Source organism: Apus apus, chromosome 3, assembly GCF_020740795.1.
Source record: "Apus apus isolate bApuApu2 chromosome 3, bApuApu2.pri.cur, whole genome shotgun sequence".
NCBI classification, from domain to species: Eukaryota; Metazoa; Chordata; class Aves; order Apodiformes; family Apodidae; genus Apus; species Apus apus.
Genome location: NC_067284.1, coordinates 96,577,309 through 96,598,995, shown reverse-complemented (window position 1 = coordinate 96,598,995; position 21,687 = coordinate 96,577,309). Strand labels below are relative to the sequence as shown.

The 21,687-nt window shown below is 43.1% G+C and overlaps 2 protein-coding genes across 6 annotated transcripts in view; both read right to left on the bottom strand.

Moving 5' to 3' along the window:
* Nucleotides 1–16,284, bottom strand: part of MTHFD1L (methylenetetrahydrofolate dehydrogenase (NADP+ dependent) 1 like) — a 151,642-nt gene extending 135,358 nt beyond the window's left edge. The window contains exons 1-6 of the mRNA XM_051614964.1: nucleotides 16,147–16,284; nucleotides 11,211–11,261; nucleotides 11,077–11,130; nucleotides 8,443–8,567; nucleotides 7,204–7,304; nucleotides 6,194–6,318 (exon numbers count right to left, since the gene is read on the bottom strand). Coding sequence (XP_051470924.1) covers nucleotides 6,194–6,318; nucleotides 7,204–7,304; nucleotides 8,443–8,567; nucleotides 11,077–11,130; nucleotides 11,211–11,261; nucleotides 16,147–16,284 — 594 coding nt within the window. The remainder of the gene's footprint in view (nucleotides 1–6,193; nucleotides 6,319–7,203; nucleotides 7,305–8,442; nucleotides 8,568–11,076; nucleotides 11,131–11,210; nucleotides 11,262–16,146) is intronic.
* Nucleotides 16,285–17,924: 1,640 nt separating this feature from the next.
* The window catches only part of PLEKHG1 (pleckstrin homology and RhoGEF domain containing G1), a 133,019-nt gene continuing 129,256 nt past the window's right edge, over nucleotides 17,925–21,687 (bottom strand). For all 5 annotated transcript variants that reach the window (XM_051615030.1, XM_051615027.1, XM_051615026.1 and 2 more), the window contains one exon: nucleotides 17,925–21,013. In XM_051615030.1, coding sequence (XP_051470990.1) covers nucleotides 19,917–21,013 — 1,097 coding nt within the window. In that variant the 3' untranslated portion in view covers nucleotides 17,925–19,916. The remainder of the gene's footprint in view (nucleotides 21,014–21,687) is intronic.

Below are 21,687 nucleotides of genomic sequence, written 5' to 3'. Positions count from 1 at the left end.
CTCACTGGCAAATATTTTTTCAGTTGGGAAGAACTGTGCCATTAATAATCTGAAATCTTACCTCATAATAAAGTACAACTCTCTCCACTAAGATTTAAGTAGAAGCAGATTAAGAAGCACCACCCATTCCCAAGATAGAACACCAAATGTTAAAACAACAATACAGACTTTCCAGCCAAGTATTTAATGATAATGGTACAAAGCATCTGTATATTGCAGACAGCTGACAGCCTGTTTTGCCATGAAACCTGCAAAAAAAATTAATTTCCCCATAGTTAAAACTGGCTGCTACAAAATCCATTTTTAAATACATGACCAAAGAAAAAAAAATATGAAATTAGTATTTGAAATGTAAAAGCCCTCAATTTCCTGGGGCTGAAGCTGGGCCAGCTAAAATTTAGGAGATGGGATGAAGAATAGGAAGCAGACTCAAACTTTTTTCACTATTCTCCTCATGAAAAAACTCAATTTACACATTGATTTACAGATCAGGTTCCATTTCAATCACAGCCAATCTATTTTCTGAAATCTTGAAAAAGTGTTATGTCAGTGACTGGTTTCAGATACTTCGACCACAAAGGCATATTCATAGAATCATAAAATATCTTGGGTTGAAAGGGACCTCTAAAGGTCATCTAGTCCAACCCTCCCTAAAATAAGCAGGAACATCTCACACTAGAACGGATTGCTCAGAGCCCCATCAAGCCTGACCTTGAATGCCTCCAGGGATGGAGCCTCCACCACCTCTCTAAGTAACCTGTTCCAGTGGTCCACTACCCTCATATTAAATAACTTTTTCCTAATGTCCAACCTAAATGTATCCTTCTCTAGCTTGAAACCATTACCCCTTGTCCTATCATTACATGCTTTTGTGAACAGCTCTTCCCCAGCCTTCCTATAGGCTCCATTCAGGTATTGAAAGGTGGTTATAAGGTGTTCCCAGAGTCCTCTCTTCTTCAGGCTGAACAACCCCAACTCCCTCAGCCTGTCTTCATAAGAGAGGTGCTTCAGCCCTCTGATAATTTTTGTTGTCCTCATCTGGACACACTCCAACAGATCCATGTTCTTCTTGTGTTGGGGGCTCCAGAGCAGGATGCAGTACTTCAGGTGAGGTCTCATCAGGGCAGAGTAGAAGGGCAGAATCCACACTCTTCATCTGCTGGCCACGCTTCTTTTGATGCAGCCCAGCATGTTTAGCCTTCTGGGCTGCAATTGCACATTGGTGGCTCATGTCCAGTTTTCGATCCACTAGTACCCTCAGGTATTTTCCACAGGGCTGCTCTCTAGCATGTCTTCTTGTACTGATATTCTCCTTGAGTGGTTTCTTCCAGCTCTGTCTCTTTCTCAGGAAGCTGAACCTATGGTTTGTAAATCATTTGCAACCCACTAGAACAATTGTGGCTGATCTGCTCCAATCCATCCCCCACTGGCCCTCAGGGATGAGCTGCAGCTCACAGCCACCAGCTCCCTGCTACTGTCTTCTTGTCCAGACATGGACAGCCCTTTCCCTGCCAAATGCACCTGCCCTACACTGTGCATGTGACAACTAGATCCACCTCTGTACTGCAGGCTGAAGCCTACTGCTATGATGCTGGCTTTAGCAGCTGTTCCTCTAGCTCACAGGCAGGGAGATAAATTTCAGATTGTGAGGAACAGATATGATGCACACAAAATGCTGAAAAAGAAGTATTTTGTCTACAGCATTGTCATTAGAAACTCTCATGCAGTTTCCCTCTCCTCTTACGGGATTCATATACCTGTTCTCACATCCTTTCATACATTTGTATCCCACAATATACAATGTATTTTTCTCCCAGTGCCAAGACACTTATCAAGACAGCAAAAACAGGACAGCAAATGACTAAGAGATGTCTAATAGTCTGAAGCTTAAGTGTTGGCCCCAAGGAAAAAGGAGACTGTGGCCAAAAAAGGTTCTTATCAAATCTAAAAAATGAACCTCCCATTCATGTGCTCCAGCTGAACCACTCTCCTACTTTTCAACCAGGCTTTTAGAAACATACTTTCCATTCTTAATTACACCTAGATAGACTGATTTTTCAGTTCTTTTACAACAAACATGTAGGATAGCAGCTCTCCTCAACATAGTGTGGTTCACATGCAGACTACATGTAAAACAGTGTTGAAATAATGGCTGACTGAACTTAGATGACTGCATTGAAACTCAGTTTCCTCATAGGTACAAAGCATTATCCATGTGTTTGGCAAGAAAAAAATCTGCATTCTTCAATTCAAATCTATTTGATAACCTCCTTTCAAACTAGATAGACAGCCTAATTCTAACATAATAAAATACTAAGCACATCAGTTCCAATTCTTAACCTGTAATGCTGAACTGACTTTTGGTTGACATTTAAAAACAGGGCTACCAAGCGAGACGTTCCTGAAAATATGTCACTGGATCGTTCTTCAGGCACTCTGCAGTGATGGTGCTTTGAAGAGTTAAGAGTTATCTACACAAAGCTTAACTGAATGATAACATCTTATCTATTTTCACAAAAATGCTCAAGCCTTTATATCTTAATTCATTATAGATTTTAGATCCAACATTTCAATGCAAAAAGAACAGCATTTCTTCAAGACAACTATGCACATCTGTGACAGAATTTTGCGAAATATACTGCTTTCCTTCATTTGTGATTTTATTTGCAAACCCAGGAAGAGTGTTCAAGAACATGGCTCAGCTGTGCCATGATGATTATTTTTAATAGCTAAGTCAGGCAAACTCAAAATGCAACAAAAAAGAAACACTAATGATCTGTGCACCTTAACAAAACATGAAGTGAGGAGGGAAAAGAACATGCAAAGTATGTATTCATGCAGGTCAAAGCAAGGAAATTGAAATGCATTAATCTCTACTTTATTCCCTTTTCCTGCCATACTACAGAAAAGACTTGCTTTAAAGAAGTGCAGTAAGTCAGCTGGTATTATGTTGTTTGTACCTCTGCATGGTTAGACTTTTCCTAAGGTGGACTAAAATGTACCTTTCTCTTGATAATTTAAAAAATATTTTTGAAAAAGTGTATGGGTAAAATAAGTAATAACAAGTCCATATCAATATAAAGCCTGATCCAAAAAACCCTACAAACCTTAGTGTTGAGTGTCTCATTTAAACCAATAGAATTTCTAAAGAAAACACTTCTTGTTATGCTACCCTTTAAAAAGTAGAACAAAGCAGCAGAGCTAGTAAAAAACAATGTAGTACCTGCTTAAGAAAGGCATGACATCACTAGGTTTGGGATTAGTGCTTCAGTACAAATGGGGTAGGCCAATGGAGTAAGACAAGTAAAGTACACCTATCCTTAAGCCTAATTTTTCCTTTCCTGATACATAATGGGGGGGGAAGGGGGGCGGAAAGTGCATCCCAATGAAAATTCAGATTCCTTGTAGGTTCATAGAATCATAGGGGTTGGAAGGGACCTCGAAAGATCATCTAGTCCAACCCCCCTGCCAGAGCAGGGTCACCTAGAGTACATCACACAGGAATGTGTCCAGGTGGGTTTTGAATGTCTCCAGTGAAGGAGACTCCACAACCTCTCTGGCAGCCTGTTCCAGTGCTCTGTCACTCTCACAGTAAAAATTTTTTTTCTGATATTCACCTTAAACCTCCTATGCTCCAATTTGTATCCATTACTCCTTGTCCTATCACTGGTCATCACTGAAAAAAGCTTAACTCCATCTTCTTGACACTCACCCTTTAGGTATTTGTAAACATTGATGAGGTCACCTCCTCTTCTCCAAATTAAAAAGACCCAGCTCCCTCAGCCTTTCCTCATAAGGGAGATGTTCCACTCCCTTAATCATCTTTGTGGCTCTGCGCTGGACTCTCTCAAGCAGATCCCTGTCCTTCTTGAACTGAGGGGCCCAGAACTGGACACAATACTCCAGATGCGGCCTCACCAATGCAGAATAGAGGGGGAGGAGAACCTCTCTTGACCTACTAACCACACCCTTTCTAATGCACCCCAGGATGCCATTGGCCTTCTTAGCCACAAGGGCACACTGCTGGCTCATGGTCATCCTCCTGTCCACCAGGACCCCCAGGTCCCTCTCTCCTACACTGCTCTCCAGCAGGTCAGCCCCCAGCCTGTACTGGTACATGGCGTTTTTCTTCCCCAAATGCAAAACTCTACACTTGCCCTTGTTGAACTTTATCAGGTTTTTCCCCATCCAAGTCTCCAGCCAAGCCTCCATCCCTCACTTTGTAAGTGAGGTTATGCTACCACAGGTTATACTTCCAAGCAACAACACACAGACTGTTACTGTAGAGGTATCACATTCAGAGGAAGGAGAAAAAGTGTACAGACATGTCTAAAGTTAGTGTACTGTGCAGTAAAAACAAAACATGTATTAATTCTTCCAAGTCTTGTAAAAATCTTAACAGCAACTAAGACATTTTCTAACTTGAAATTAAAATAAAAAAAACTTAAGAGAAGAAACCTTGCAAGTCTTTAAGCTGTTTTTTCTTAATCAGCATTTCAAATGAGCAAAAGAAAATAAATTTCATGTAATTAAGTATAATCATGTTATCTAACAACATTGTACTTCAAATACAGGTTGCCACGAGAGAACAGCGCCTTGCTGTCCAGTAAAAAAATCTGTGCCCTGTTTCTGACTCCAGTTTCTGGCAATATGAAACAGGACAGTTTTCCCCATGCACATTAGATTTTATCTAGGAGCTAGAGCTAACTATAACAGAGTTACATCCAGCCAGGTTCAGCAGTGCTCTGAGGGTTACTGGTGACATGCTGCTCCAGGCTTACAGATGAGGAAGAAGAAGGAAGGCTTCCCCTGAGCTCTGCTGATTAGTCCGCCAGGCAAAGCCCAAACTTCTCTACTGCCAAAAGTTAAAATGAGTCTGGGAAGACTGATGTGCAAAGCCTCAAACTGCCTCCTGCTTAGGCCTCCTATTCTGTTTCCCGTCAGCGACTTGCTGCAAGAGGTAAGCCATGGGAAATGCCAAAAAGTAAAGCATGATTATGGGAAAGCATCTGGGTGGAAGGAAACAGATCTCTCTCCAACATATCAACAGCACTACACACGCAGCTTTGGTCCAAGTATTTTGCTGTGAACCAGTGGAAACACCTCTGGCCATCCCATGACCCACCCCATCCAGCCCAAAGCAGTCCTCTAGCACAACCCCAAGCAATGAGAAATAATTAAAGAATGAGACACAGCTAGTATTAAGTTCACAGTGCTCCTATCTCTGAGAAAGGCATATGTTCCCTAAGTGCTGTCAGTTAAAGCACAGAGCTGAGACAAGCCTGACAAAAAACATCCACAGCTGTGAAAACACCGGTTTGCCAGAGAACTTTCTACCACAGCTGCTTAAACTGAACTTCCTCCTGTTCTTGCCTTCGAAGCCCAGAGCTCTGACACCGCATCACTTCGCATCGGCTGCCACCTCGCGGCGCGTGCGACCAATGCAACAGCACCGCTGTCCCCGCACCTCACACCCCTGTCCCCGCACCTCACTCCCCTGTCCCCGCACCTCACCCCTGCAGCCACTTGCAGAGGCGACCCTGCACGCACCCGAAGGACAACACATTCCCAGCTGCGTTATTCTATGAAATTTGGGACTAAGGAACAAACTTCACAGGAAGTTTCACAGGAAGTCACACCAACTTCTAAATTGTTGCTAAAAGCTCTACAAAAAGCAACCAGGAAGACCATATAAATTAAAGCCTTCAAATTAAGGCTATGTATCCTTTCACAGTTCTCTTTGAGGATAAAGACAGCGATCCTCCTTGTCACAAAAGAGGCAGCATTTGCAAACCTTTAAGGCAAACTCAATTAAAGCAACTTCACCTCAATTACTATTACCACAGGAGGTGAAGAAAGCAGGCATCTCTCACACCAAGAGAAAGAGAAAAGAAAACCTGAAACATTTGATTTAAACTGTAACACTGAATTATTTCTCTTACTGGTGTAAAATAATGAAGTTGTAGCAGCTGCTGCTACACATGTAATATTCTGGTCGAGGCCATTGTTGCCCTGAGCACCATTTCTGAGCAAATCGGAAGAGGAAAAAATCCCAACCCCCGCTGGCCACCAGTGAGCTCCAGTGCCACTCGGGAACCTCAGCGAGGGGGAGCAGTGCCCTGCAGACAGGCAACTGGGCCGCCTGGACAGCAGGGCTGACCCCAGAGAACCGGGCAGACAGGAGAGCACTCACCTTGTTCCGCAGCTGAGGGTCTTTCCAGCAGCAGCTGAGGGTGGCTGCTCCCTTCCTCTGCAGCATGCACTGCAAGGCCGCCTCCACTGCCCCGCCAGCTCCCACCAGCAGCACGGTCTTTCCACCTGCATGACACAAGGCAAATCATTCACCTGCCCTTGGCTGCAGAGGCATGAGCGTCAGGTTCTGCAGTGCCACAGAACTGGAGCAGCTACACAAACTCTGTGCCTTGAGCAGGCCACCCCCATCAAAGCCCTCCAACAGAGCCAGGAGTGCAGCTCAGGGCAGGACAGCAGCAGCTGGGGCATCACAAGCTACTCTTTTGGAGTCCAAGGCAAAGCACAGGTTTTAAGTTCTTTCCTGGCAGCTCTCTAATTCTAGTAAGCAAATACTGCTTTTCTGGTTTTCTGGTATTTTATTTGCACAAATCCTTTCATTCATATTTGCTACATCTGACCTCCTGTTTACAGTTCTATTTCAGAAATCCTTCTCTCTACTATTACAAACGACTGTAAGAGAGACTATCTCTGAAACGCTGCCTTAAACTAGCAGCGTTGTCATGCACTGTAAAACCACTACTTTAAATCTGCCATTTCAATGTTAGCATTTACACAATCTGATCCAAACCAAAACACTGGCTCAGCAGTTATTTACAGGCAGATCTGGATTCCTCAAACTGTTAATACTCATCAAAATTGCCAAGTGAAGTCCCTAAGTGATGTTTGTATTTTTGGTTTTGAAGACTCAGATGTCTCAGGTAGCTTCAGTGAGATTAAATATGCTGATGGCAGGCCATCCCTGCCTAATCTTAAAAATCTGTAGGATTGAGACCCTTTTCTGCCAATATTACATTCAGATCTCACTGAGGTTTCTCACTAGCAGAAGAGAATTATATATAGGGTGCGTAAAGAACACAAACCAGAAAACACAACAAGGTGAGATCATATTTGTCTCTCAGGACTAAAACCGAGAAAGTCAGTTAATGTGATAATTATGATAGGAGATCTCACCTAAATCTTCAAGAAGCTCCACGACTGCATACGCTGTAGGAGGAACTAGACAGTCATTGGCATCGCCACGTACCAAGCGTCCTAGATTTACATCGGATAATCTGCAGTGGAAAAACATGGCAATTTAAACAAAGAGTTTGTGTAACAAATCCACAGTAAAGCCTGTAACATGGCTAACAGCTAATCCCAAGTGCAAACACATCGCATAAAAGTAAATCCTTTGACAGTCACGTACTGTGGCTAATTTGTATCACCCCACGGGCCAGTTAGACAAATACTGAGCCTCAAGAGAGGCCATAGAAAAAGTAACACCAGCCCACAATACAGGGGCAGCTCTTTACTCGTCGAAACATGTTAGCGGCTACAGAGGAACCAGACCAGCACCAGCACAGCCCAGCTGGGCCGGAGGCAAAGTGTCCCTCTGGGCCCAGGCTCCTTGCTGAGGGGAACTCGGGAGTTTCTGTGCTGCAAGCACCGTGTTCTCTCTCATACACAAGGGTGCTCTGAACCTCCCTTCTCTGTCAATCTCCAGTACTTCAGGTAATGGAGAGCTAACTAATTTGCAACATTTCCAGATATTTTTTTTCCTGACAGGAAAAAAAAAAAAAAAAAAAAAAGGAGAGAAGATTTTTTTAAAAAATTCATCCCCCCCCCAAGAAAAAAAAAAAAAAAATGGGTCACAGTCTGCAGTTAAGAGCAAAAAGGCTTCAAGAACAGCAAAATGGTAACCCAGACAGCTAAATTATACCAGTGGCCACTCCAGAGAGCAGTGCAAGACTGCTCAAAACTGATTGGAAAGTTCTGCTAATGGGTCCAAATTATTACAACCTACTCTCCCACTGTGAGAGACTGCTGTAAGGAAATGAAAAACCTTCTCTGCAACTTTCCTATCAACCCTTCTTGTGAAAATTTTGAGGATTGTGTTCAGTACTTTGTGACTACAATTTGTATTACTGAAGTACTGAAATACCCTAAGTATCATCAGTAAATCAGAACTTAGTTTTTTTACTACTTTAAAAAGACCATGTCCTGAATATACAGTATATAACGATTAACAAGATAATGATCAAAACTACTTCAGCCCAAGACTTCTCATTGATTCAGCAGCATCTTTAATCAGTGCTCAATAGCACAGCTAGACACATTGACTGAGAAATCCATTAAAGAAAATGGGAAAATTGATTTTACAAAGCTATCAGCTTTATGTCTGCTAACATTGTTTATCAGTACTCCACTTACCCATCCACATCCTTCTCTGGTTTCACAGCATTTAATACCTTACTGCTATATAAGCTTTCTGGGAGGTCAAAGGCAAGGCCGTGCACGTTAGGATCCTCATTAAGTCTCAAGACTTCATTGACAATCTAGGAAGTTAATAGAAAGCATCAAAGATCAGAACAACAGACAAAAGAACAATCTAATTAGAAGGGGATAAAACCTATATTTTAAAACTACCTTATGGCCACCTTTCCTTCCCTGACATATTACTGCAGCTTCTAAACAAAAAAGAAATAACCTGTTTTCCTTGTTTTATATTTCTGTAGATTACCAAATTAAGCCACCCTGACTCTATTCTAAATATTTAGCAAAGCAGCCAACACATATTACATGACATTATGCTGCCAAAATCACTGTCTTCCACTGTTTCAAACATCAGCAAAAGTTTGACACTCTAGTGGCTTCAGAAGATGTTTTTTTTTAAAAAAGTTTTGGTTAAAACACAGTTCAAATCATGAACATGGATAAAAAGTTGTAACACTGGGAAAAAAAAAATTATACAAGAGAAAATGCATTTTCTGAAACCAGCATATTGTTACCGATTTTCCTTCTCAAAATAACGTGATCCTAAGGTGAGTGAAGAATCATTATTTTGAAATGGTGCTGCAAAAATGTTTTTGAATTTCAAGTACTGAAGCAGGTGCAAATTCAAATGCTTTATAATTGTTCATATTTCACATCAGAGACTGCACCTAGTCTTGATTGCTTCTTCACTCAAGTACAACCCTGATCCATAGTGATATTTGCTATTCAGCTGTGACCATAAAGAATACAATGGAATAAAACATGCTACAGTTTTCCCATGTGAGAAACATCATGTGAGCATGTCTTTCCATTATATTATTCCAAAGAAAACCAGTGTGCAATCAACATCAAGTTGTATAATTTCACTGGATTAATATCCAACAGAAAATTAGTATAAGCCTTTTTTCCTTAGCTAATACCATGCCTTCCTAAGATGCTTTTCATGTAAACTGGTCTGCAACTCTGAACTGAGAAAATGTGCAACTTTGGTATTATACAAGCATGTCACTGGTACAGAAATGCTCCTCCAGTTCACTGACTTCTGAGACAGAAATAGGGACATATACTGACCCTGTGCCATTTGACAGCAATACGGCTGCTATACATGTTAATAGAAAGTAACGGTGAGTATATACACCAGAATATGCATGCGAAAACATCCACATTTTGCTTAAAAAATCCTGAGATGCTACAAAATATCAGGGGCCTACACAGCAATTAAAGAAAACATAACTCATAAATAGCCTGAATCTAATGAACTTCAAACTATATTCTTGCTGCCTGGGAAAATAATTCAGTTTTCCATTTTCATTGCATTTTGCTTTAATTCAGCTTTCCATCCTACAACTTATGCAGAGTAAAACAATCTTTTATTAACTTGCTTTTAACGTGCAGCACTTATGGAAGAACAAAAACTGCACAGTACTGAAATCTCTCCCACCTTCCCAAACCAGGGAATGCAAGCTAGCATGTGGACTCTAACAAATGAAAAAACACTTGGTCATAGTGAGCAAGCAGGAGAGTTAAGCAAACCATTCATTATGAACTGTATTGGGAGTACCTTTCTTCAAATAACAAAAATACCCTGCTTTTCTCTTTGCATATAAAGCTCAGCCACTTCCTAAGATATTCAAAGCATTAGCAACTACTGCTGCATACTCACTGTATTTTACCTATTTCCTATTGTGTAACTCAGCAGATGAAATGCATTTTCAAACAGCAAAGTGTATTTGATCTTCATTTCAAAAGCCCACCCTTCTTAAATGGTTAGCTGTCTATTCACCATCCACTAAACTGGACTCCTAAAATTCTTCACAGTAAGTTCCTCTCAATATATCTGGAAGCTGTCCTTGAGATTACACTGCAAGCAACATTTTAAAAGCAAAGTGTACCAAATACAAAATGGTACACAAGACCCACAAGCCTGCAGGATTACAAACTTGCCAAGCTCAAGGAGGCCAGCTGGGAACAGTGACATCTTTTACTACACATTCCTTTGCTGTTTTTATTTTCAGATACCTCAGGACTATGTATATGAATATGGCTTGCTACATTTTAAACCTACTTGATACTAGTGCTGTACCCCCAACCTAATGCCTTCAACAACAGAAGAACTCAGCCCTCCAGTGATTTGCAGGGGTGTGATTTTTTTCAATGCATACTTTAAGCATTAAAAGATCCATAAACAGGCAAATAAATTCAAACCCATCCCCTTCTAAATTAGTTAATATTTAATTTTCATTAATAATTTGGGCAAGAATCAAATACAGTCACAAGAGCAATTATGGGAGATAGGATACCCATGCTGGTATGAGGGCACATTGCAGTTAAGTATCAGACATGAAAACAAAACATTACTTTGCTGATTCTGCTTCAGCTTGCATGGGGACAACAGACAAGCCCATTAACTCCCTTTTTTCCTGCGCTTGCCAATAGGGGGATAGAACTAAGGCAGTTCCAACTCCAATCTGAGTCAACAGAGATCAGTTCAAAGGGATAATGAACATCAGTAATAAACATAAGTTTCTGACAAAAGCAAAAAAGGAAAAGTCCTTCAGGTACTGCAGTTACCTCATCCTTGCTGCTGCCTTCAGGGAGACAGATGTGAACAACACGTAGACCAACCTGCCAACAGAAAATGCTTGTAACTACCAAGGGCCTGTAGCTCATGATTAATAATAATAAGTGTATCAACTGAAGCTTACCTCTTTGGCAAAGTTCTTGTTTATTTCTTGAATCAATTGATCATTATGTGCCTTGGGGAACAAAACAGAAACAAAGTTTTAAAATAATAAATTTACATTTAAAAACCTGGAGTGCACTACTGCACAGATCGACGCAAGAAATGCAGTGAGGATGTTTGTGTCTACCAGTATTCAAACAAATAAAAAGCCTAGCAATTCTAGGAAAGAAGCAGATGTCATTTAGTATATTTATTTTGGCTTGATTAGTTTAAAAATGTGTTGATACCAGGCTTTTATAGATAACAATGGCCATTTCCTTAACATAAGTTTACCATTTAAGAAAGGTACCAGTCTGTATCTGAATATACCATTCTCCATCCACCCACGTAACAAGGACAAAACAGACAACAGCAATACTAACATTTCCTGCCGTGTCCTCATACCACCTAAAAACACTGGCTTGCCTCACCACTGAAAATGAGGTGAAACATTACCATCACTTGTTACATGGGTTCCGTAAATTACAGAAGCAAGAGAAGTGATCAGCTCCTCCCAGTTGCCAGCAGGCACCTGCACTAGGACAGAAGTGTTTCCTGGGCAGATTTTCCTGAGAAACCATCACACCCAGGAATCCTCCCTGAGGTCTCTACACCTCCATGCACCATATATATTATGGCATTTAATCGCAATAATTACAATTGGTTTTTAGTCTTCCAGTTACTCTTGAAACTTAGGAGGCTCTTCAGATATCTTCATATATTGTAACAGTAAAACTTAAAATTCAATACACAGAACTAGAAACCTCCTAGTAATGGACCAGTGAGGGTTTTACCCTCAATAATATTAGTGGCTGCATAACAAGATGAAAAACACACTTCTCACAGCTATATGACTATACATAAAACTTGTCTTCTGACCCAGACAACAGGATAATTTTAAAAGGGTTTGTTCCAATTTCATGAACACATTCTTCATAGCTTTTGTCACAAGACCCAGTGTCAGTGACTGTCCATCAGAGCTGATGGTTAGCTGCCAGTGCTGGCTTTGACTGTCACTAGCATCACCCAAATTTTTTTTTGGCTGAAGCCCGTAACAATTTAGAAACATGTCAATCCCAAATCGTTCAGGACTACTGCCAGTGAAAAAAATTCTATTTAAAAGTACAGACTTTGTGGAGTGACGTAGCTCATGAGAGGGGATGCTGCTGCACTGAGAACATGTGTTCCTGCAAACTGCAGTGAGGGAAGAAGAGAGTGGACTAAAGAGAGCTCAACAGCTGCTCCCCTATGCCAGTAAATGTGCAACTGTATCCCCACACTGATGCAGAACCAACAGGACTCCTTGAGAGGCTTAACTGGGAGGGAGCCACCAGCTGTACCACCCTGTCACCTGTAATTTCCTGCTCCTGTGGCACTGGCTGGTGAACACTCACCTCATGTGGGCACAGAAAGCCCCTGCCCTGAACCAGTTCCTCTCACAATCTACTGTGGTGGTGCAAACACCTCCACCCTGGGCTGCACTGCCATGTCAACACCAGTCAACATTGTTCTTGCCTTAGTTATGAGGGCAGTGGGCCCAACATTGTTCTTGTTTCAATTGCAAGTGCAGTGAGCTGGGACAATGTGATACTTTCTAGCCCTGGTAGAACTACACTGAAATCACGGAATCACAGAATTGTCATGGTTGGAAAGGATGTCTGACATCATGGAGTCCAACCATCAACACAAAACTCCCTCCCACAACCCAAAAAAAAAAACCCATCAAACAAACAAAACCAGCAACAATAAAAACCAAACCACAACTGACCACCCCCCCCAAAAAAAAAAAAACAAACAACAAACAAACAACCTACAACCTTGGTAACTACAGCATGCCCTGAACTGCCACACCTACACATTTCTTGAATGCCTCCAAGGACCATGACTCCACCACCCTCCTGGGCAGGCTGTTCCAGTGCCTGACCACTCTTTCAGAATATAAATTCTTCCTAATATCCAATCTAAACCTCCCCTGCCACAGCTTCAGGCCATTTCCTCTGGTCCTATCACTATTTACTTGGAAGAAGAGGCCAACACCCACCTCCCTACAACCTCCTTTCGGGTAGTTGTAGAGGGCAATGAGGTCTCCCCTTGGCCTCCTCCAAACTAAACAATCCCAATGCCTTCAGTCACTCCTCATATGACCTGTTCTCTAGATCCTTCACCAGCATGGTTGCTCTTCTCTGGACATGCTCCAGCACCTCAATGTCCTTCTTGTAGTGAGGGGCCAAGAACTGAACACAGTACTCAAGGTGTGGTCTCACCAGTGCCAAGTACAGGGGCACAATCACTTCCCTACTCCTGCTGGCCACACTATTCCTGATGCAGACCAGGATGCTGTTGGCTTTCTTGGCCACCTGGGCACACTGCTGGCTCATGTTGAGCCAGCTGTCAACCAGCATCCCCAGGTACTTTTCTGCTGGGCAGCTGTCCAGCTACTCTTTCCCAAGCCTTTAGTGTAGCCTGGGGTTCTTGTGACCAAAATGCAGGACCCGCCACTTGCCCTTATTGAAACTCATACAACTGGCCTTGGCCCATTGATCCAGCTTGTCCAGGTCCCTCTGTAGAGCCTTTCCACTCTCGAGCAGATCAACACTCCCACCCAATTTGGTGTCATCTGCACACTTACTGAGGGTGCATTCATTCCCGTCATCTAGATCATTGCTAAAGATATTGAACAAGACTCCCACCTGTGACACTCACAGGGCAGCACAGGCAAGCCCAGAGCTCAGGGCATGGGCTGGCAGAGTGCAGGGGCAGGGTAGGGGCGGCAGGGAAGCAGGTAGTGCTTCGCTGAGCTTTGCAGAGGAACAGCTCCACTGCTAAGCAGAGTCTTGCTACTGTAAGTTTTCAGCTTTAACAAAATCAAGAAGCAGCAAACAACCATTTTTTTGATGTTGCACAGCTCCAGCCAGGTTCAACAGGGATAATAAGCAATGCAGGTATCAATCTCAGTATCAATTCCATTTTTGAGAGGAAAAGAACACATCTAAAACCAGCTAAACACATCCAGACTGGCTCAGTCTGCAACTCCTCGTTGCCAGTAATGCTGCAGAGGAGGTGCCATGTCACACTGACTGGTCTTACCCATGAGCAACCGGCAAAGGAGATAATTCTGCTGTCCTCTCTCTGCTCCTCTGGGTGAACTGCAACATGTGGAGAGCAGCATGAATTTTAAGGCTCTGCCCACATTACCCAGTAGAGCAGAGCAAGACAAAAGCATTTTAGACTAAAACAAGGCTTTCTTTGTACCAACAAATACACACTTAAAAGTATTTCTTCTTCAGTCATAAAATCATTTAGGTTGGAAAGGACCTTTAAGATCATCAAGCCCAACCATTAAACTAGCACTGCCAAGCCCACCAGTCCTTATAACCAGACTAGAGTTAGGGTAACTGACAGGTGGAGGACATCATTAGGGTGAATTTCAACCAGGAGGATCTAGGCCACATGTTCCTACAGCCACCTCACGATGCAAACCAAGTGTAATAAACAGGGACAAGCATAACCATGACCAGAACCAAAACACTGATGCAGCTGCATCCCAACTGATATTAAAAGTGAGCAAGAACCTCCCCCTTCTCACTGAATGCTCTCTCCCATCCTAACAATATCCCTTCCCTGTGTCTGCATAAAACACCCCTATGGCTATGCAGAAAACCAGACTCAGAGACTAATGTGGCTGAACAGAAGCCTCCCCAGGCACCTCCAGCCCAGGGTGGATCAATGCCCCAAGCCAGCTCACGTGCAACTGGATGGAGACAAGACAGGTGTGAGAAACAAAAGATCACTGAGAACACTGGTCACTGGTTTTCTAGTAATCCTTAAATTCAAAGCCGTAGAGGGCTATTTGAAAACATTAACCACAATCACCAAGGGGGGAGGGGCAGAGTGTGGGAGACTTTGTTAAGTCAGTCTCGCTAAAAAACCTACTGAAATAAAGTTGGTGCTGCATTTCTTACATTCACTGTTAGAAAGTAAAAAATATTTATAGATGTTTAACAAATGAAAACCTACTGGGTGAGAGATTCAATGTGTGCCCACTTAAAACAAACACCACCAGCCTAGGAAACAGGACAAAAAAAAATCTTGCCTGCAGGGCTCTGGGTCCCACTCAGAATGACAACCAACCACAGTTTTTTGGCCTTAAAACCTTAAGAAATCTAAAAAGGAACATCTCTTAGCTTTGCAGGGATAGCAATCCTTGTCTATGAGTTTGGTTGCCTATCTCAAAGATGGCAGTGCCAGCAGTACGGAAAAGAAAGCCCCTCACAAAGTTAGTAATACAACTATGAGATTGCTTTGCCTTCGGAAGTGCTGCTACTCCTGAAGTATACTGACATTTTACACAGAGTATTTATTTCACACAGGTCTTTTTGAGCTGACTGGGATCTTTCAGTGTGGTTTTCCCCTCCTTAAGACTGCAGGCCTCTTCTTTAGCTACAGCTGCTCAAAGGCAACAAGGCTGGCAGGAAGCAGCTGGGTCTTTCCTTAACCATGGCGATGTTATTTCAGGGGTGGGAGGTGAAGGCAGTTTCATGTTTTCAGGCACGTAAACACTTTTCAGGGCTGCAACAAAAGCTTCAAGCTAAAAAAGTTTGAGAACAACCGCTTTAACTCAGTTACTTCAATCAGTTTAGACAACTTGTAAAAAAAAGGCAATCTGTACTTACAGTGGGGAAGACTGTTAGCAGAAGGAGGAAGGGATAAAATAATTCCCTTCCTTTGCAAACCTTTCCTACAGCCTAAAGTTTGCTGTGGCTGTTATAATCAGGTGTTGCAGTCTGGTGGAATTCTCTCCTTCTATCACTTTGCTTGAATAGAAGTTACTTTCTGCATCATGCACTCCTTAAGTTTCAGATAAGCAATGGTACTGAAGGGGACCTCTCACAGCCACTGAGCATACAGACACACTTTACCTGAATAATGGCAAGTGTTGGTGCAAGCTGAGGGTTTTCTCTTCTAAGAGAGGCCAAGGATTTCTTTGCATTCTCAGTGATTTTGCTGCAACACAGTAACAACAAACAAATCTTTAGCAAAATAAACCTTCGTAACATCAGTCAGCAGAAACCTAGGTCAGTCAGAAATAAGAAATAAACACTAAGGCACATGCACTTTTAATCCTCAAAATTACAGATGGATATAAAGGGTGAAGGTTGGCTTTCAGTGGGCAGGTACAGAATACCTTAAGAGACAAAAATACTTTCGTTTTACAGCTATGTGTGTCATTGCTCTGACATGCCCAAAACATCATAACTAGCCCGTGCGATTTCATGAGAAGGCTTGTCCAGCCTCACCACAGAAAGCTCGGCAGGGATCCACCACCCCGAGCCCTAAGGCTCAGGTGAGTCCTTCATTTCCATTCCCTGGACCCAGGTGCCGACAGAAGCAGAGGCCTTCACAACTGAGCTGCCTCACACACAGGCATCACCAGCCCTAACAGCAGCAGAACAGCCACTTTCACCGATGCTATTCAGAACTGCGGGCAGCAAGGCAGACAGAGGAGTTTTGTTTGCTGCGCTGCTTCTTGGAAAAACCGGTGGGAGCCAGGCACTGGGAATGCTTTCTGGAAAAAATGTCTCCGTAAGTGGCTGCCGGCTCTCCTCTTGGTACTTTGCATATGCAAATGATACCCAGAAAAGGAAGTAAGGAGATCCCCTAAAAGATGTCTGTTTGTCTGTCCCCCACAGCAAGCAAGACTAACGGAGGGAAACGCTGTCCAGGGCGCTTTTTTGCTACCTTATACCCCAGCCCTCCTCGTAGAAAAGGCAATTCAGGTCAGTGCCGTGGCAGACAAACTGTCCCAGCTAAGGTTGAATGGAAGGGGGGGTGGGGAGGGGTAGCGATGAGGGACGACACAGAAGACACGTCTTCCAGACACATGTCCATGCTTAGCTTCACCTTAACGACTGCCACCTAACGCCTGCAAATGCCGTAACACAAAAGCCACGGAAAAAAAGAACAACAACAACAAAAAAAACACCCCAAAAACCCCAAAACACAACAGCCGATGACTGCGGGATGGGGAGGGGGAAAAAGGATGGACATTTTAACACGAGGTCACCTCCACTCCCGGGTGGGGCATCGGGCACCCCAAAACCCAAGCCGACACACTCACTGAGGAAACTCTCTCCACCCCTAAATCCCTTTACGCCCCCCAAGTCCCTTTACCCCCCCACCTCCCCCCGGTTGCATCAGCCGGCACCGCCTCCCCACGTGCGTCTCTTACCGCGCTGCCGCCGCCCCCGGCCCCCCCCGGCCCCCCGGTCCGCACCGCCCGCGGCTCGGCGGCAGCGCGGCGGGGAGCGCCGGGGCCAGGCAGCGCCGCAGGGCCGCGGGTCTCATCGCTCCGCCGGGTACCGAGGCAGCGGCGCCGGGGCGGGAGCGGGGCGAGGGGAAGGGCGGTGCTGGAGGACCGCCCTCCCTCTCGTCCCGCTCCCCCGCCCCGTCCCCTTTCGCTTCCGCTTGCCTGCACTAAAATAAAACCCAATACCCAAATCACCCCCAAACAATCTCCCTTCGTCAGAAACCACCCTCTCTCCTCCCCCCTCCCCCCCCAATGAACGCAACGCAAAGCTTTTACATACTCAACGTTTATTAAAAATAGTATGAAATGATCCCTGGGAGAAGTTACACGCTAATCCAAGTCCTTTTTTCTGTTTGAGTTTGTTTTTTTTTTGTCACGTCCCTCCCCCCCCCGCCCCCCAAATCCACTGATTGCATGAGATGCGAGTTAAACAACATTCCCCTAGCTGTTTAAACAAATCTAGATGTGCATGAGTAAAGCACAAATTTAACTTCTATTCATATTTACAATACTTTACAAGCTATATTAAATAAATATGGGCTCTGCTACACTTCAGCATCTTAAATATGTACAACATTATTTCTCAATCGGATTTTGCTAGACAGATGTGGGTCCCATCACAGTAGATGTGCTGGCTGTAACAAGTATCCCTGTGGTACGAGCTAGTAAGTACCATGACCAACCAGCCCTCAAAACAATTCCTAGCCAATGCAAGATCCATGCGGTAAATAATTTAATCCATTCTAACAAGTTCAAGTCCTTAAATCTTAGTCTACAGTAATTAGCTGTACACAGATAACTTCAGGTTTTCCTCATGGTAACCAATGTAGGACATAGTTGTCTGTCCTGGAAGTATAGTGCTCTGTAGCTGAGGGGAGTGACTAATAAAAACAGTACTTCAGTTAAACTCCTTTGTTTAGTGATATGTTTAACTCTGTACTGGCTTTATCCATGTAATCTGAAGAATTTAAGCACCAAAAAAGAACAGTCACACAAGATGATCTGCATAGATATACTTAGACTTGCCTTTAGGTACAATGTTTTCAAGTAACAGAATCCAATACTGTGCAACGAAGATGATAAAGGGGAGTAAATTTGCATTGTATTGGAAAGCCAGGTCTTGCTGTTAATGGCAGCATTTATTCTATGCATTATTTGCAAAAGAATGGAATGTATTCTAATTTTTAAAGTTACTTTTATTGTACATAAATGGCATTAGAGTCAGCCCCGGCTGGTTGAGAAAATATGTATTTCACCTCTCTGCCAGGAAGGATCCTTTCCTACTACAGGAGATACATTCCCTGGGGAAGGCAGCTTGTCACTCAGCGACAGTATTGCTGAAGCACCCTATGGGCCAAACACACCACAAAATTTGTATTTCGCCCAAGCATCCAGCCAAGCCCCTTTCTCTCTCAGGGCTACTGACTTTGGGACTCGAACAAATACCCTTCTTGTTGCTGCATATAAAACGCAGCTACTCAACAAATTCACACCCAGCAACTTTCCAGTGCTGGGCTCTGTGCTACAAGATACTCAAATTTTGTCTGCCTGTCACAAAAGCCACCACCTCTGGAGGTACCAAATTCAGTCTAGCCATCTTCACAGGCAGTGGAGCTTGCCTTCTACTGCCCAAAACATCCTCCAGACAAAGACTGTGTCACATCCAATGATTCACAGAAATAGATCTCGCTGCCCATCCTCTACTTACTATGCAGTTAAAGAAAGCAGAAAAGGCTTCAGACACAGAGCTATCAGTCTGGCATTCCAGACAAACACTCGGATGAGATTTTGTTTCAAATGTAAGGAGCCTGTTCTATAGTAATATAGCATATGCATTGGTCCCACACTCTCAGAATATGTATGTCAAAAAGTAACGTGCAAAAAGTATGTGCATTCACACACTTGGCATGTTGGTGTAACTACAAGCATCCTGCTCAGAAATCTGCAGTCACAAGAGTAGCTGCTTAGCTGAATGCTTTCATATGTAACCAGGGTAATCACACAAGTATTTGGGATGCAGAACACAGGTCACCAAATCAAAAGTCCAAATACTAAGGTTTTCACATGATAAAACGGCATGACACCTGGCTCGGTAAGAATCAAAGGGTATCACACCTAACAAGGGAAGAGATGTGGAGGTTAAAGAGGAGATGAGAAGTCAACCTGCACTATAGAGTGAGACCCCAGGCACTGTGCACATGGCCTTTTTCACTTCCAGGATCCTAAACCATTTTAAAAAGATACATTTCACATCTATTTACAACATTACTGTGATACAACCTCTGATTGTGTAATATTACAGAAATATATGACGCCAGTACTGAGTGTCCTAGTATATACTCTGTCATAGTAAGGCAGTACAGTTAGAAATTTCTGAAAGCATCAAGCAAAGCTACTTGAACTGAGACACTGAAACTTCTCCCTTAGAGACTGGACAATATTCTGCTGATTAGGAGATGGTACTCTCCACAGGTAGTCGTTCAGTTTATCCGAATCACCGTATGCAGTCAGATAGGGGTTAAGTGCATGTTTGCTGCTGTCAGACTTGGCAGGAGTACAAGAGACAGTTTTGCTGCAGAGAGTTTCAGAAGGAGCAGCATCTGCATTATGCAGCTTAGGATCCACTTTCCTTGCTTGGTTCTGAGAGGTCTCCAAGTCAGATCCTTCATCTTCAGACTTTATTTCAACATAGTCATCATCATCCCCTTCTTCTTCAGTATCTTTGAAATTAGAAAAATAGTTCTGAGTGGCCATCTGTGCTGTCAGAGGGGAAGCCCTGTTCACTCTCAGGACCTTTTGAGAATCCTGCAGAATCATATCAGAACAGTTTTCAGGGATCTGCTTTCTCTTATCAGGCCCTGTACATCCTGATGCAACACCTGGTGTTTGATGGCTGTTGAATCGGAAGTTCCTATTTGAATGCAGCTTTTTCTTCTCCATTTCATTAGGATATATGATGGCTTCTCCAGACCTGTTGACCACAATCGAAGAAGATGACTGTGACCTGCTGTAAACCTGTGGTTTTACATTGGTTACTCTTCTCCCAAGGGAGTTATAGATGTTATCTTGATGTAAATTTTCTTTGTTTGGTTGGCTTATAATGGTGCTCCACCTCTGTGCCGGGACATGCAAACGGTTAGAAATCTGAAGTGAAGGCACCGAGCCAGCTGATGGCAACTGCCTTGAATTGCTTTTTGTACCAGCTTCTGTGTACGAGCTCTTTGACTTTGGCTCTTGGGATTCAGACCATGGAGAGAAGTCGGCCAGCTCACCGTTACTGTAGGTAGAATGCAAAGGCCAATCCTCTGCTCTTGAGCATTCACTGTCAGCCTGGGAACAAGGAGATGCAGCCACCGGTGTGGAATACCTCCCGACTGATGGCTCCTGAGGGGTGGTCCAGGCTTCCTTTTGAACCTTAGGTGAACTTTCTCTAAAGATGACTTGGTCATAAAGCTGGGAATATTCAGCTATTCTGGCACCTAGAAAGGAGAGAGAATTAATTTAGAAGAGGCAAGCAATCCATTCAAATGAGTGGCATGAAGATTTAAAAATCCCAGAATGCTTTATATTGGTTAAGAGAAAAGTTTACAGCTGTGTCAATGTCTTCAGCCTGAACAAAGTAACGTGAAACAATGGAGGCTGGAAGAGGCATGCATTGCATTGCATTTCAGTGCACTGCATTGAAAAAAAAAAAGCATAAAATGTCTTGCAACAGTAAATAATCATGCAGGACACAATGTAGCACACAGTTCAAATAATACCCTGCTTGTTTCATGTTAAAATGGAAAAGAACATTCTGAAAATAAATTGATAAAGATGATATTTAAGGATTTTTATAAATATATCACAAGAAGGCAAGAATGACACTCTAGCACATGAAGTCTGCTGGCTCCAAGTCTCCAATTTGTTTCAACTGACTGCAGACAAAATTAGTTCTAAAGCTGTTGCATAACCACAACGTTGCATATTTATTAGAAAGAGCAAGAACACCAGCTCTTTCTTATCTGACCCCATTCCTTATGCTTGTAAGCATGATATGGATGATACCTGAGCAAACATACATGACTTGTTAGAAGGTGAATATACCAGGAAATACACCTTTTCAATCAAACTCTGGAAGCTCACACTACTGCAGGAAATAACCACTTTTCTG